Genomic DNA, 15841 nt, shown 5'->3' on the forward strand with positions numbered 1-15841 from the left:
GGATTTTATTCGCTTTCTGGATTATCTCTTTATCAGGATCAATATTCCTTTTTATTTACTTTTGCAGTTTGATTTATGAATTCTTCCATGTTACAGATTACTCTTTTGAATTAATGTTATTTGAGGTATTTTAGTTTAATCTTGCTTTATTTTATTTATGTTGCTATTATTCCCATCTGAAGACATTTTTATTCCAGTAGATTTACTTTTCTCCTTTTGGTCTTGGTTAAGAAATCAGTAACTCAGGAGTTATCAAACTCAAACATGATTGATAATTTTTATCTTTGTTAATTAAGTTGAACTTCAATAATCCCAATCTTTTCTTAGGGAATAAATAGGATTTGAAGATCAAACCAATTAATCCTTTGACCTTCCTTTACGTTAGTAAGGGTTAACAAAGTGGAATTAAGATTCAATTCTCATAATCATTGATAAGGATAACTAGGATAGGACCTCTAATTTCTCACACCTTACCAAAAGTTTATTTACAGTCATTTATTTATTTTACTTGCCATTTAAATTGCTTGTTCTTCATTTACTTTAATTGCTAATTAAACTATTCACTCCTCATTCTCAAAACCCCAATTTACAATCTCCATAACCAATAATAAGAACATACTTCCCTGCAGTTCCTTGAGAAGACGACCCGAGGTTTGAATACTTCGGTTATCAATTTATTTAGGGGTTTGTTACTTGTGACAACCAAACGTTTGTACGAAGGGATTTCTATTGGTTTAGAGACTATATCTACAATGCGACTGTTTTTATAAAATTCTTTGCCACCATAAAATCCCAACGTCAAAATGGCACCGTTGCCGGAGAACTGCAATCGTGTGCCTTATTATTGGTTATTGTAAATATTTTTCTTTTACTTGTTTATTTGTCTCTATTTTCCCATCTTTATTTCTATTAGCTACTATGAATTCTCATCCCTTTCGCTTTGAGTTTGGTTCTAATGTTATTGAAAGGAATGGAAGTTATAACAGGAACATGCATCAATGTCAGAGCAACCAAAGATGGATGGAGCCAAGAGGATCTGATCAACCCTTTAGGCAACAACACCCTCCAAGATATCATGGACAAAGACCATTCTACAATGCATACCAAGCAAATAGACATGGTGGATAACCTTGTAATCACCAACAAGACCCACCCTGTGCTTATAGGCCATCCTCTCAACATAGCTTCGAACCACTACACTCACAAACTCCTTTTCACCATTCGCCACCACATGATCCTCATTTACCCCAGTTCCAATCCAATCACTCCCAAACACCACCACTTTCCCCTGTGCCATATCCAAATCTATCACCCCGAGAATCAGAGGTTCGCCTCAAGGAAACAGTAAATCGACTTCAAACAATCCTTCATCAACTGGAGCAAGCAGTAAGTCAATTATCTTCTAGACGTTCGAACATTCAAGGACCTCCCACAGCCCTATGTGGACAATCTAACGAAGAGCGTATTATGAAGGAGATACTAGAAACTCCAGTGGACAAGACAGAGCATGGCTTCGTACTGGAACAAGTAGAGGAAGCTGTTATTATTGAAGAAGAAGAGTTGGTTGAAGACTTAGGAGATGCTGAACTTCCATGGGAATCCAGAATTGTGGAAAATTCTGTCAAGGATGTTACAATTGATGCTAAGGAGGATTGCGCGCAGTCCCCAGGGCAGGTATTTCATGAAGAACTAGACAGAATAATCCAAGAAGCAAGTTTCCTTGATGACAATAATCTCAAGTCAAGTTCTTCTAGCAATGAGCTTGCATCCGCAAGTGAATTCTCTGAGATCGAAGAATCTTCCTCGAGTGAATACAAAGATGATACGGAGGTAGATTTCTCTCAACCTCCAGTCTATGACTTAAGTGATGAGGAAGATATAGATGGCCTTGATCAGGACATGGATACATTTGAAGAATCTTGCAAGGAAGTGGAGAATTTCACAGAAGAGCACAAGGGAGTAGAACTCACAGAACCACTGAAACCACCTATCCCAAGGCCATTACCACCCAATACAAGTTTTAAGTGGGTACAATCCTTAACCTTTAACTATATTTTTCCACTTGAATATGGGTTGCTTGAAACAGATGGCCAGCTTAGAGCTTTCTGCGGCTTTAAGAGTAAGCGGGAAATGTCTCGTGCTCAGAGCTGGTGCACAAGGTTCAATAAGGTTCCACGCTTCAACTCGAAGTGCACGGATTGGCATCATGATCAATCGGATGGATCTCGGGAAACGTTTGGTTATCCTGGTGAGAATCTAATTTCTAAACCGCCCAGATGGAAAAGTATAGATCAAGACGAAGGTGGATTTAACAGCAAAGTTTGGGATCCTGGAATCTATGCTAACAATCATCACCCCGGGAGCCTGACAATCTGTCTGAAGCTGCTCAGAAGCTTCACATGCCTAGTTTGGGACCCCGGAGGCTATTGGCATTCCAAGCATTGGTGGAGATTTATGGATGAATTTAAGCATAAGCCGCCATAACAGAAAGCTCATCCAATGTCCAACTTAAGGACTTTAACTAAAAGTGCTAGGTGGGAGACAACCCACCATGGTATGATCGTCCCTTTTTCAATTTTTATTTAGTTTTATTTGTTTTCAAGTTTTATTTTATTGAACCTGGAGTTTTGCATCTCATTCATATTAATCATTGCATTCTGCATACTGCATAATTGCATACCTGCATAAAAAAAAAAAGAGAAAAGGGTGCGCGACGTGACCGCATCATTCATGCGATCGCGTCAAGTTGCGAAAAACACTTCCCACGCGACCGCGTCATCTACGCGGCCGCGTGCCCTGGAGATCGGCGTAAAGATCCAATGTCCAGAAAGTTAGGCTGGAATCGTGCGGTCATTGTGCGTTTTGTACAAATGACCCACGCGATCGCGTCACTCACGCGATCGCGTCACTTGCACAACCTTAATCCCACGCGACAGCGTGAGCGACGTGATCGCGTCGCATGGATTGCACAACACCCCAAAAGGAGACAGAGAGTTGCGCTGAAACGACGCTGGAATCGTGCGTTTAGCACAATTTCCAGCGACACGATCGCACGTCATTCACTCTTTCCCCATTCCATGCGACCGCGTGCCCCACGCGATCGCGTGGATTCAAATTTATACCCTCCAGTCACGCGAACCCTATCAGTCGCGCCCCCCCAAACCCCTCTCTTCCCTCTCTTCTTCTCCGATCACACCACCACCACCCAGCCACCACCACCGAACCACCATCACGCCGCCGACCACCCAGACGCCGCCGCCACCCACCCCCTTCCTCCTTCCCCCTTCTTTCTTCTTCTTCCTTCTTCTTTCCCCTCCAACGCCACTGCCTCCCCCTCCGCAACCACCACCCACCGCCGCCGCCCCGTCATCACCGCTCAGCGCCACCCACACACCCCCCCGTCCAGAGACTCCAGCTACCCGTCCTTCCAGTGATGACACCCCTTCACACCCTGCTTGAATGAGCATCAGGGACGATGCCTCATTTTAAGTATAGGGAGGTCGCCATCTTTGGCGTTCTTTTTTTTTGGTGAACCACTACATACTCTTTTTATTTATTTTGCTACTTTTATGTATTTTTATTTTTATTTTTATTTTCTCAGTACTTATATATTGCTATTTTTATGTATTTTTACTCTATTTTCTACATTTTGCACTTTAGTTCATATTTTAGCCATTTAGTTTTAGTTGCAATTCTAACTTATTAGTTATAGAAATTGTGGATTAATTAGTATAGTTTACCCTTTTTTTAGCATAAGATAGCTTAGTTTAAATTGAAAAATATAAAAAGGAAGTAATGGAAATAATCCACACACCTTGTATATATAGCATTACATGTTAGTTAGTTAACAACATTTCATCAAGGAGAAATACTAGAACTTTAAAGCCACCTTAAGCTTTACATTGAGAATAATGGGAATTTTTAACTAAACCTGCATGACATACATAAGTGATAAATGATTTTTGAACTAGAGAATACACAGCCTGTGAGTTTTGAGCTTAATTGTATGATTATATTCAAACCATAATTTTATTCCTGTGTGTTCCACCCTTCTTTTGTATTCTTGTGTTCTTTACTTTGTTTTAATCATGTCCAATTATAGAATAGAAATACATACCAAGAGAGTGATTGATGCCATTATTTGATTTTAGCTCACTTATCCCAAAATAGCCTACCCTTTTACATCACCCTTGTTAGCCCCCTTGAGCCTTTAAATCCCTTTTTTCTATAAACCACATTACTAGCCTTAAGCAGAAAAACAAAATAAAAATCCTAAGTTGAATCCTTGGTCAGCTTAAGATAGGAAGTATGTATGGTTTAAATGTGGAAAAACCTATTGGGAACATGGATGATAAAAACAAAAGGTAGAAAAGTTGAAAAGAATGAAATAATTCAAAATAAAAGTTTTGGGAAGCATGCTCATGTAAAATCAAAATAATTGAATTACCATGTGCATAAAAAAAATTTATTTTTCAGTATTTGAATAAAGGGGACACAAAAGAAATCCCCAAATGTGAAATAAAGCAATGCACATGGGAAAAAAATAAACATTGAAACCTGAGCATGTAACATCAAAAGTGGGAAAATATGGGAAAATAGGTAAAGAAGCTTTGCTTTACAAAGTATGTATGTTAGGTGAGATCTTAGACTAATTAAGGATTCACTTATTAGCTCACTTAGCCTTATACATATACCCTTACCTTTACCTTGGCCCCATTATGACCTTAACTAAAGACCTCATGATTTTTGCTATGTCTATGTTCTATAATTGTTGATTGGTTAGATGAAGAACAAAGTTATAGAAAGTAAGAATAAAAAGAAGAATAAAGTGATTAACCCAATAAACACTGAGTGACTAGAGAGTAAACACAAAATCCAGTGAGGGTTTAATAGCTCATTAACATATTCTCTGTTGAAATTATTAATTGTCTTGCAAGTTTATAAAATGTTTTTCTCTCCCATTTCAATTGTAAAGGAACTTTATCAACTATCTAAGGTTTGGCTATTTTATATATATATGACTCATTGAGAATGTGAATTAATTCAACTACATGCAAGCTTTATATACAAGTGAATAAAAATTAGAATTGCATGATGCATCATTCATTTAGGTAGTTGCATTTAGATTAGATTGCATTGCATGGCATTCCACCACTTTAACCTAACATTACTCTTGGACTTAGCATGAGGACATGCTATTGTTTAAGTGTGGGGAGGTTGATAAACCCATATTTTATGATATATTTTTTGCTTAGTTTGAGTGATTTATTCAATCCTTCACCCACTTATTCATATTAACTGCATGGTTTTACTTTTCCTTCATTATTATGTGATGTATGTGAAAAACATGTTTCCTATGCTTTAAAATTAATTATTTTAATTACCTTTATTTCCATTCGATGTCGTGATTAGTGTGTTGAGTAGTTTCAGATCTTCTAAGGCAGGAATGACTCAAAGGATGGAAAGGAAACATACAAAAATGGAAGGAAAGCATAAAACGGAGTTTGTGAAGAAACTGGCAGCCACGCGATCGCATGGACAACGCGGACGCATGCCAAGCGCGAAGAAGCAGCAACGCGGCCGCATGACTGACGCGACTGCGCGCCTTAAGCAGAATACATATGACGCGGTCGCATGACTGACGCGACCGCGTGACAAGGAAGACTCCGAATGACGTGACCGCGTGACCCACACGGACGCGTGATAGAGGCCACGCATCAGAAATTGCAGAAAACGCTCCCAACAAATTTTGAAGCCCTTTTTGGCCCAAATCCAAGTCCAGAAGGCATAGACCAGAGGTTATGAAGTGGGGGAATGCATCCATTCAAGGAGAGACGTCCACTTTAGTTAGTTTTCATGATTTAGATTTAGTTTAGAGAGAGGTTCTCTCCTCTCTCTTCTCTCTTTAGGATTCGGATTTAGAATTAGGATTTTATTCGCTTTCCGGATTATCTCTTTATCAGGTTCAATATTCCTTTTTATTTACTTTTGCAGTTTGATTTATGAATTCTTCCATGTTATAGATTACTCTTTTGAATTAATGTTATTTGAGGTATTTCAATTTAATCTTGCTTTATTTTATTTATGTTGCTATTATTCCCATCTGAAGACATTTTTATTCCAGTAGATTTACTTTTCTCCTTTTGGTCTTGGTTAAGAAATCAGTAACTCAGGAGTTATCAAACTCAAACATGATTGATAATTGTTATCTTTGTTAATTAAATTGAACTTCAATAATCCCAATCTTTTCTTAGGGAATAAATAGGATTTGAAGATCAAACCAATTAATCCCTTGACCTTCCTTTACCTTAGTAAGGGTTAACAAAGTGGAATTAAGATTCAATTCTCATCTTCATTGATAAGGATAACTAGGATAGGACCTCTAATTTCTCACACCTTGCCAAAAGTTTATTTACAGTCATTTATTTATTTTACTTGCCATTTAAATTGCTTGTTCTTCATTTACTTTAATTGCTAATTAAACTATTCACTCCTCATTCTCAAAACCCCAATTTACAATCTCCATAACCAATAATAAGAACATACTTCCCTGCAGTTCCTTGAGAAGACGACCCGAGGTTTGAATACTTCGGTTATCAATTTATTTAGGGGTTTGTTACTTGTGACAACCAAACGTTTGTACGAAGGAATTTTTGTTGGTTTAGAGACTATATCTACAACGCGACTGTTTTTATAAAATTCTTTACCACCATAAAATCCCAACGTCACCAATCATCCCAGGTCGGATAGCTCGACCCAGGGTATGAACAGTGCCCCTGCTTGAGCTCGGTCTTCTTTTTTGAGGTCGAGTCCTTGACTTCGGTCCTTCTCTAGTGAAGCCGAACTCAGGCATTTAGTCGATTCCTTCCTTTGTAGAACCTTTTTGAATGTGGAACGTTTTTCTTCTAAAAGCGCGTGCTTTTATATCAGCACTTTGATCTTGGGAACGTGCGAGGGTTTAATACCTTCATTAATTGGTATTAATTGCCCTGTTTCCTTTAGCTTTATTTTGAATTTCTACACTCAGAAAACGGTTTCTCTCCTTCATCTTTCTTTGTAACTTCTCCGTTCGTTCTCTCACCTTCTGCTTCTCGCCTACATTTTGCCTTTGCGGCGTCATTTAGCGATCCGGCGATTCCGTCTTTCCATCTTCAACCCTTCTAAGGCTCTGCTTTTTTCCAGGTTGGTTCCATTTTTAATTTCTTCTCGTCTTTGATGCTTTGTTTTTAGTTTTGTGGGGAAGTTTTGATTTTGCTTAGAGAAAGTTTGGATCTTTCTTTTTTTGTCGCGCCTGCTTGCTGTTGTAATGTGTGTTCTGAGAGTTTCTTCATCCTTTGCATGAACCTTTTCGCCTTTCCTGTTTTCTTTGATGCTTCTAGGGCTTTGCATGTTCTACTGTCGCTTCTGTCCGATACCCAGAAAAACTGCATTTTTACTCACTTAATCGAAGATTGCTCCTTGGTTTTTTGCCCTGTTGATAGCTTTCCCTGTTTGCTGCGATATTTGTTTTGGTTTTTGTTTGATTTTGAGAAAAGGTTGCGCCTTTGACGATTTTCGCTTTGGCATGTTTGATGTTTGGCGATGCTTTTTGCTGATAGACTGTAAAAAGATAGTGACTTTTTGTGTTCTGACTTTCTTTTCCGAAATGTCCGTTATTTGAAATCTTTTCTTTTTTGAGAGATGCCAGGACGTAAGCTGTGAATTTTTCCTGAAACCTTGCTTTGTTACTGCCTCCAAAGGATGCCCCAGGACTTTGGTTTGAGTCTTGGGATTTTCCTTTTCTGTTTGTTCTTCTGTATATTAGTCGAGTTATTTTACCCCTCGTCCGAGATGTTTTTTAGTAATCCCATCTTCTTTTCTTATTGTAGGATTAGTTGGCCTCATGTCTTCTCGCAATAACATTGTAGAGATGTCTTCTAAAGTTCCCGAAGGGATGTCTGATTGGCTGGACTCCCTTGTCTTGATGTGTGTCTCTGTGGTGGACGCTGATTTTTGTGTAGAGCTGAGAAAACGTCATAGGATTTATGGTAGCAGCATTCGGGAGAGGGATTATGAGCTTATAGTGCCCGACTCTGATGAGAGGGTTTGTTTTCCTACTTCGGTCGAGGGGGAGCGTCCCTTTTTCTACGCCTATGAATATTTCTTCAGCCAGTTGGACATTACCTTTCCTTTTACTGCTTTCGAGACCGATTTGTTGTGGTCTTGTAATATTGCCCCATCCCAACTTCATCTGAATTCCTGGGATTTTATCAAGATTTTCCAGTTGCTTTGCCAAGAGTTAGGCATAACACATTCTCAAACTCTTTTCCTCTATTTTTTTGTTTCTGTCAAGCCCGGAGGGTCTTCCAAAAAGAAAGCTTCCTGGGTTTCTTTCAGGTCGGCCCAGGGGCATAAAGTTTTTGCCATGTATGATGAGTGTTTTAAAGATTTTAAGAATTATTTCTTCCGAGTCCGTGCTGTTGAGGGGGCCCGCCCCTTTTTTCTTGATGAAAATGATGAGCCTGCCTTTCCTCTAGAATGGGAAAAGAATGTGAGAGTGTCTCGCTATACATGGGAGATGCTTGACGAGGTTGAACGAGCTTTTGTATTTGTTCTTGAAGATTTATGGGGGAAACCACCCCATCTTGATACAAAAATATTTTTGAGTGACCCGTCTTTGGTTCGAACTGCTTTGGGTACTGTCCGACTTGTTTCTATACTTGTTTCTTAGTTTTGCTTCTTCTAGATTGTAACTCATCACTATGGTTGATTCTGTATTTTCAGAGATGTCGAAAAATAATGATTCCATGAAGGCCTACAAAAAGGCAAAGAAGGCTGCTTCTGCTCAAAATATCTCGGCCAAGGTGGCGGGAGAGGAATCTTCTCAAGTTCCAATGAAGCCGCCCGTGCTGAGTTCTCCTGGGCCGAAGAAGGTGATCCCCACTGCTCGAGTTCGTCTAGCTGACCCTCCACAGGCTTCTGTTGCTACTTCTAGTGCTCCTCCCAACAAAAAACAAAAAACAATTGAGCCTTTTAACCTTGACGCTCCTGACTTTGATGCGGTGGAGTTTGTTGACCAGCAGATCGGTCCTTATGGTATTGTCCCTACTGACGACGCCTCTCTCCTTTGCCATTTGGACTTCATAACTCGGAGTAGCATCAAGATGGCCTATATGGGGGCTGCCCTGTATCGGACTGCTCAAAATCTTCCTCTTCATGCCACTAAAGCCTTCATGGAGGAGGCCAAACAAGAGTTTGATCGGATGAAGGGCTTGAAGGAGGAGCTTGAGGTGAAAGTAGCCAAGCTGGAGAAGGATCTGAAGAACGAGAAGGCTAGCTCTCTTGCCCTGGCGGCCTTTGTGAGGTTGGCCGAGGACACTGCTTTGAGGCATAAGGACAGTTACGTCACATCTTATCGGGAGGTAATACGTCTGAGGGAGGAGTTGGAATCTGCCCGAGTTGACTACTCCGAGCTCCAAGGTCATCTTGTCGGCAGCGTAAATGCTGCTTATGATAATTTAAAGGAGCAGGTTCAAGTTCTTGCTCCTGAGGTTGACCTTACTCTCTTCAGCTTGGACAACGTTGTAAGGGATGGTAAGATTGTCCCGGACGACCAAGATGATGATGACGTCGGGCCTCCCCCTGTGCCTGCTGCTAAAATGTCGACTTCTATAGCTCCTCCCGCTGGGATCGTTCGTCCGGAGTTAGATCCCGATTGTCAAATTCTGAATAGGGATGACGGTACGGTGGATGCAGTGCCTCTTCAGGCTCACCCTCCTTCACCTCAGACTGATGTTGCCGAGAAGTCTTCTAGTCTTAGCTGAATTTTCTTGGATATTTGTGTGAATAGCCCGACTTGTGGGCTTTTAAACTCTTTATTTTGTAGTCTTGAATATTATGCTGACTGTTGATACTCCTTTTGGTTGCTTGTTTAGCAACTTTTGATTTGAAAAAACAACAAGTAACTTTCAAGCTTTTTGGGCCTGACCCTGAAACTTGTTATAATATTTTATATTATGCGTGTTTGCACTTGTCTTGACACCTTTCTGAGTTTTGAGAGTGTTAGAGCCTTGCTGCTCGTTCTCTTTGGATTGCCTTGTACTTACTGCTTGTAGCTTGGATCCTTTGAGGTTGTGGATATGTGGGTCCAACTTGTATTTCGGTTTTCTCGCTTTTACTTATATTTATTTCTAGCACTCCGTAACCGATTTCTTCACGTTGGTCCGCTTTCCAGTTATTTTTGTAATCCTCTTTCTTGGACCCTTGTCAGGTCTCTTTCAGGGACTACTTTTATAACTTATTTGTGGGAGACCGACTTCTTTGCGTCGTTCTTTTCCGAGTTATTTTGTAATCTTCTTTCTTGGACCTTTGTCAGGTCTCTTTCAGGGATTACTTTTATAACTTGTTGTTTGTAGGAGGTCGACTTCTTTATGTCGTTCTCTTCTAAGTTATTTTTTGTAATCCTCTTTCTTGGACCTTTGTCAGGTCTCTTTCAGGGACTACTTTTATAACTTGTTGTTTGTAGGAGGTCGACTTCTTTACGTCGTCCTCTTCTAAGTTATTTTTTGTAATCCTCTTTCTTGGACCTTTGTCAGGTCTCTTTCAGGGATTACTTTTATAACTTGCTGTTTGTAGGAGGTCGACTTCTTTACGTCGTCCTCTTCTAAGTTATTTTTTGTAATCCTCTTTCTTGGACCTTTGTCAGGTCTCTTTCAGGGATTACTTTTATAACTTGTTTTTTGTAGGAGACCGATTCGTCACGTCAATCTCTTCTAAGTTATAGCGATTCCTCTTTTATAGGGTTGGCCAGACCTCTTTCCAGGGATTTGCTGATAACTTGAGTTGACTTGGTCCGACTTTTCAACGTCGGCCAGTCTTTAAGTTATTATTTAGCAATCCATAAGACCTCGTCAGGTTCTTTTTTCGGATCACTTTCGATAACTTCTTGCATTATTCTGTGTTCATCTTTGCCGATTTGTAGAAGGTGGTTTCTATCTTTCTTTGGTCGACCTTTAGATGAATCGCGTTTTCATCTTTATTGGTCTTTTATCGTGATCGTGCAGTGAATCTATTTTTCACTTTCTGCCGATCTGTTGCTTTATAATCGGACGATGAATGCTTCAGATTAATGCGTCTTGAGAATTTGTAGAATATCTAAAATATATTTTATTCAAAAGAAAGTGCAAATATATACATGTTGGAGTTTTTCATCCTTTTAAGTCGGATAATATTTGGATCTCAACTTGGTGCCACAAAAAAAACCTTTTCAGAAAAAAGAGTGCATCCTATGATGAGATCTTTTACCTTCTCTAGCTATAGTACTTTCTTAGGTTGCAGGTGTGCCACGATCTGGGAAGCTCTCGTCCATCGAGTTCGGACAGTCTGTAGTAGCCCTTCCCAAGTACTTCTATAACTCGGTAGGGTCCTTTCCAGTTTGCTGCCAACTTTCCTTTTCCGGGTCGAGTTGTTCCAATATCGTTTTGGATTGGGATGAGATCATTCTCTGCGAAACCTCTTGGCACTACCTTTTGATTATATCTTGAAGCCATTCAGCGCTTTAGCGCTTCTTCCCTGATCCGAGCTCTTTCTTGGATTTCCAGAAGTAAGTCGAGTTCTTCTCTTTGAAGTTGGGAATTGGCTTCTTCATTGTAGTGGACTACTCTAGGTGACCCTTCCTCGACCTCTACTGGGATTATTGCCTCCACTCCGTACGCTAATCGAAATGGTGATTCGTTCGTGGTGGAATGTGGCGTAGTTCGATATGCCCATAGGACCTGTGGAAGTTCTTCAGCCCAAGCTCCCTTCGCATCTTGCAGTCTCCGTTTCAACCCAGCCAATATGACTTTGTTGGAAGCTTCGGCTTGCCTATTGGCTTGAGGATGTTCGACGGAGGTGAACTGGTGCTTTATGTTTAAGTCGGCTACTAATTTCCTGAAGCCTGCATCTGTGAATTGAGTGCCATTGTCTGTGGTTATGGAGTATGGAATCCCGAACCTCGTGACAATGTTCCTATATAGGAATTTCCGGCTTCTTTGAGCAGTGGCGTTGGCTAAGGGCAATACCTCAATCCACTTTGTGAAATAGTCTACTCCGACTATGAGGAATTTGACTTGTCCTGATCCCTAGGGAAAGGGTCCGAGAAGCTCGAGTCCCCATTTTGCAAATGGCCAAGGCGAAGTTACGCTGATGAGCTCTTCTGGCGGGGCGATGTGAAAGTTGGCATGTTTCTGGCATGGGGGACATGTCTTTACAAATTCTGTAGCTTCTTTTTGTAGAGTTGGCCAGTAAAATCCCGCCCGAAGTACCTTTTTGGTGAGAGCTTGTGCCCCGAGATGATTGCCACAAATGCCACTGTGTACTTCCTCTAAAACTTCCCTTGTGTTAGAGGTTGGCACACATTTTAACAATGGTTTTGAAATCCCTCTTTTGTATAGGGTGTTGTTTATGATAGTGTAATACTGAGCCTCCCATTTTAACCTCTTTGCTTCCTTCTCATTTGTGGGGAGTGTTTCTTTTTTGAGGTAATTAATTATGGGGGTCATCCATCCTTGATCCTGACTTGTTATAGCTAGGACTTTTTCCGCTTCCGAGATTGACGGGTTCTGTAGCATTTCCTGGATGAGGCTTCTATTGTTGCCCCCTGGTTTGGTGCTGGCTAGCTTTGAGAGTGCATCTGCTCGGGCATTTTGTTCGCGGGGCATGTGGCAGATCTTATATTTCCCGAGTTGTCCGAGCTGTTCCTTGGTTTTATCCAAATACTTTTTCATGGTGGGATCTTTGGCTTGGTAGCTCCCTATTATTTGTGAGGTGACTACTTGTGAGTCGCTGAAGATGTTGAGTTTTTGAGCTCCAACCTCCTTAGCCAGCTTCAAACCAGCTAGTAACGCTTCATATTCTGCTTGGTTGTTTGAGGCCGGGAACCCAAATTTGAGGGAAAGCTCAACTTGGGTTCCTTGGTTACTTTCTATTATCACACCTGCGCCGCTTCCAGTCTTATTTGAAGACCCGTCCATGTAGAGATTCCATTCTGTGGGGTTTCCAGGGTATCTGTGAATTCTGCAATGAAGTCGGCCAAGTATTGTGATTTGATGGCTGTCTGAGCTTCATATTGGAGGTCGAACTCGGATAACTCGACTGTCCATTGTAAAATTCTGCCTGCTAGATCTGTTTTCTGCAGTATCCCTTTTATGGGCTGGTCAGTCCGGACCTTAATGGTGTGAGCCTGGAAGTACGGGCATAGTCGTCGAGATGTCAGTATGAGAGCATAGGCAAACTTTTCTATTTTTTGGTAGTTCAACTCGGATCCCTACAGTGCTTTACTAATGAAGTATACATGTTGTTGCCTTTTGTCATCCTCTCGAACTAGTGCTGAGGCTATTGCCCGACTTCCTACCGCAAGGTACAATACGAGTGGTTCTTCCTTTCGTGGTCAAGTTAGGATAGGTGGTCGTCCCAGGAAACTTTTGAAATCCTGGAAGGCTTGCTCGCATTCTATTGTCCATTCGAAGTTCTTTCCTTTCCTTAGAGTGGCATAGAAAGGAAGGGATCTTATCGCTGATCCCGCTAGGAACCTGGACAAGGCTGCCAACCTCCCGTTGAGTTGTTGTACTTCTTTGACACAAGTTGGGCTCTTCATGTTGAGTATGGCCTGGCATTTATCCGGATTTGCCTCAATTCCTCTTTGTGTGAGCATAGAACCCAAGAACTTGCTTGCTTCTACTGCAAAAGTACATTTTGCGGGATTGAGGCGCATGTCATGCTTCCTTATAGTGTCGAACACTTGGGCCAGGTCGAACAATAATGTCTCTTCACTTTGTGTCTTTATTAACATGTCCACGTAGACTTCTATGATTTTTCCGATATGATCTGAAAAGACTTTATTCATTAGCCTTTGATACGTAGCTCCCGCATTCTTGAGACCGAAAGGCATTATAATGTAGCAGTAATTTGCTTTTGGCGTCAAAAACGAGGTCTTTTCTTGATCTGGTGGATACATGGGGATTTGGTTGTATCCGGAATATGCATCCATAAATGAGAGGTATCTATATCCAGATGAAGCATCTACCAGAGCGTCAATACTTGGGAGTGGGTAAGGATCTTTTAGGCAGGCTTTGTTGAGGTCGGTGTAGTCGGTGCACATTCGCCATTTCCCATTTGATTTTTTCACCAAGACGACGTTAGCTAGTCATAGTGGGTACTTGACTTCTCTTATGAATCATGCCTCCAGTAGTGCTTGTACCTGTTCTTCCACAGCTTGAGATCGTTCTGGCCCAAGTTTTCTTCGTCTCTGCTGTACTGGCCGAGATCCTGGATAGACCGCCAACTTGTGACTCATTAGCTTGGGGTCTATGCCTGGCATGTCTGTAGCTTTCCATGCGAAGAGATCGACATTATCTCGTAAGAACTGTAATGGTAATTCTTTTGCATCTCCTTTCAGGATTGTGCCAATATTAGTTGTTTTGTCCGAGGTATCCCCGATCTGAACTTTCTCTATTTCTCCTTCGGGTTGTGGACGGAGTTCTTCACGTCTCTGAACTCCATCGAGCTCAATTGTATGGAACTCTTCTCCTCTGCCTCTGAGGTTTAGACTTTCGTTATAACAGCGGCGTGCCATCTTTTGATCTGCTTTTATTGTAGCTATCCCTTCTGTAGTTGGGAATTTCATGCATAGATGCGGAGTTGAGACTATTGCGCCGAGTTGATTTAGTGTTGTCCGACCTATTAGGACATTGTAGGCTAAACTCACATCGACCACGATGTAGTCTATCTTGAGTGTTCTGGATTGGTTCCCTTTTCCGAAAGTTGTATGTAATGACACGTATCCCAGCGGTTGTACTGGGGTATCTCTCAGTCCAAACAGGCTGTTAGGGTATGCTCTAAGCTCCTTTTCTTCTAAGCCGAGCTTGTCGAGGGCAGTTTTGAATAAGATGTCGGCGGAGCTCCCTTGGTCTATTAATGTGTGGTGGAGATTGGCATTTTCCAGTATGATGGTGATGACCATGGGGTCGTCGTGTCCTGAGATGATACCAGATGCATCTTTTTTGGTGAATGTGATTGCAGGGATGTCGGGAGCTTCCTCCTTTCCTTCAACGTGATATACTTCTTTGAGATATCTTTTGTGGGATGATTTGGAGATTCCTCCTCCTGCAAATCCTCTCTGTATCATATGGACATGTCTTTCTGGCGTACGAGGTGATCGCTCGATTCGTCCGACATCCTCATCCCTTCTTCTCTTTCTTTAATCATCATCTCGGGTGGCCAGAAACCGATCTAGTTTTCCTTCTCTTACCAATTTTTCTATGATATTTTTTAAGTCGAAGCATTCGTTGGTGGAATGTCCTCGGACTCGGTGATATTCATAGTATTCGTTCCGATTTCCTCCTCCTCTTTTACCTTTGAGTGGTCGAGCTGGGGGTATCTTTTCCGTGTGGTAGACTTCTATGTAGACATCTACTAGGGATACCTTAAGAGGGGTGTAATTATGATATTTTTTAATTTTCTCCCCTTGTCGATCTTCCTTCTTTTTGGATTCTTTATCTTTGTCTCGGTAGGAGAATCCGGATTTTGAGGTTTCTCCCAACCGAGAGTTTTCTTCCATGTTGATATATTTTCCGCTCGCTCCTGCACCTCATCCAGAGATGTGGGATATTTCTTCGATATAGATTGGCTGAAAGATCCCTCTCGTAGGCCATTGATGAGGCCCATGATGGCGGCCTCTGTTGGTAAGCTTTTTATGTCTAGGCATGTTTTGTTGAATCTCTCCATATAGTTGCAAAGACTTTCCCGATCTTCTTGCCTGATTCCTAGTAGACTGAGGGCGTACTTGGTCTTGTCTTTTTGGATGGAGAATCTGGCCAGGAAT

The 15841-nt window shown here is 41.2% G+C and overlaps 1 protein-coding gene across 1 annotated transcript; it reads left to right on the top strand.

The window, feature by feature from the left end:
- The first annotated feature begins 8873 nt into the window (after positions 1–8873).
- On the top strand, positions 8874–9803 carry LOC148544488 (uncharacterized). Its single transcript, XM_088498941.1, has 2 exons — positions 8874–8960; positions 9060–9803. Exons 1-2 carry the CDS (start codon positions 8874–8876, stop codon positions 9801–9803), a joined length of 831 nt encoding a protein of 276 aa, XP_088355067.1.
- Positions 9804–15841: the final 6038 nt, after the last annotated feature.

Source organism: Arachis ipaensis, chromosome B9 (assembly GCF_059453495.1).
Source record: "Arachis ipaensis isolate K30076 ecotype BB chromosome B9, ASM5945349v1, whole genome shotgun sequence".
Taxonomy (NCBI): domain Eukaryota; kingdom Viridiplantae; phylum Streptophyta; class Magnoliopsida; order Fabales; family Fabaceae; genus Arachis; species Arachis ipaensis.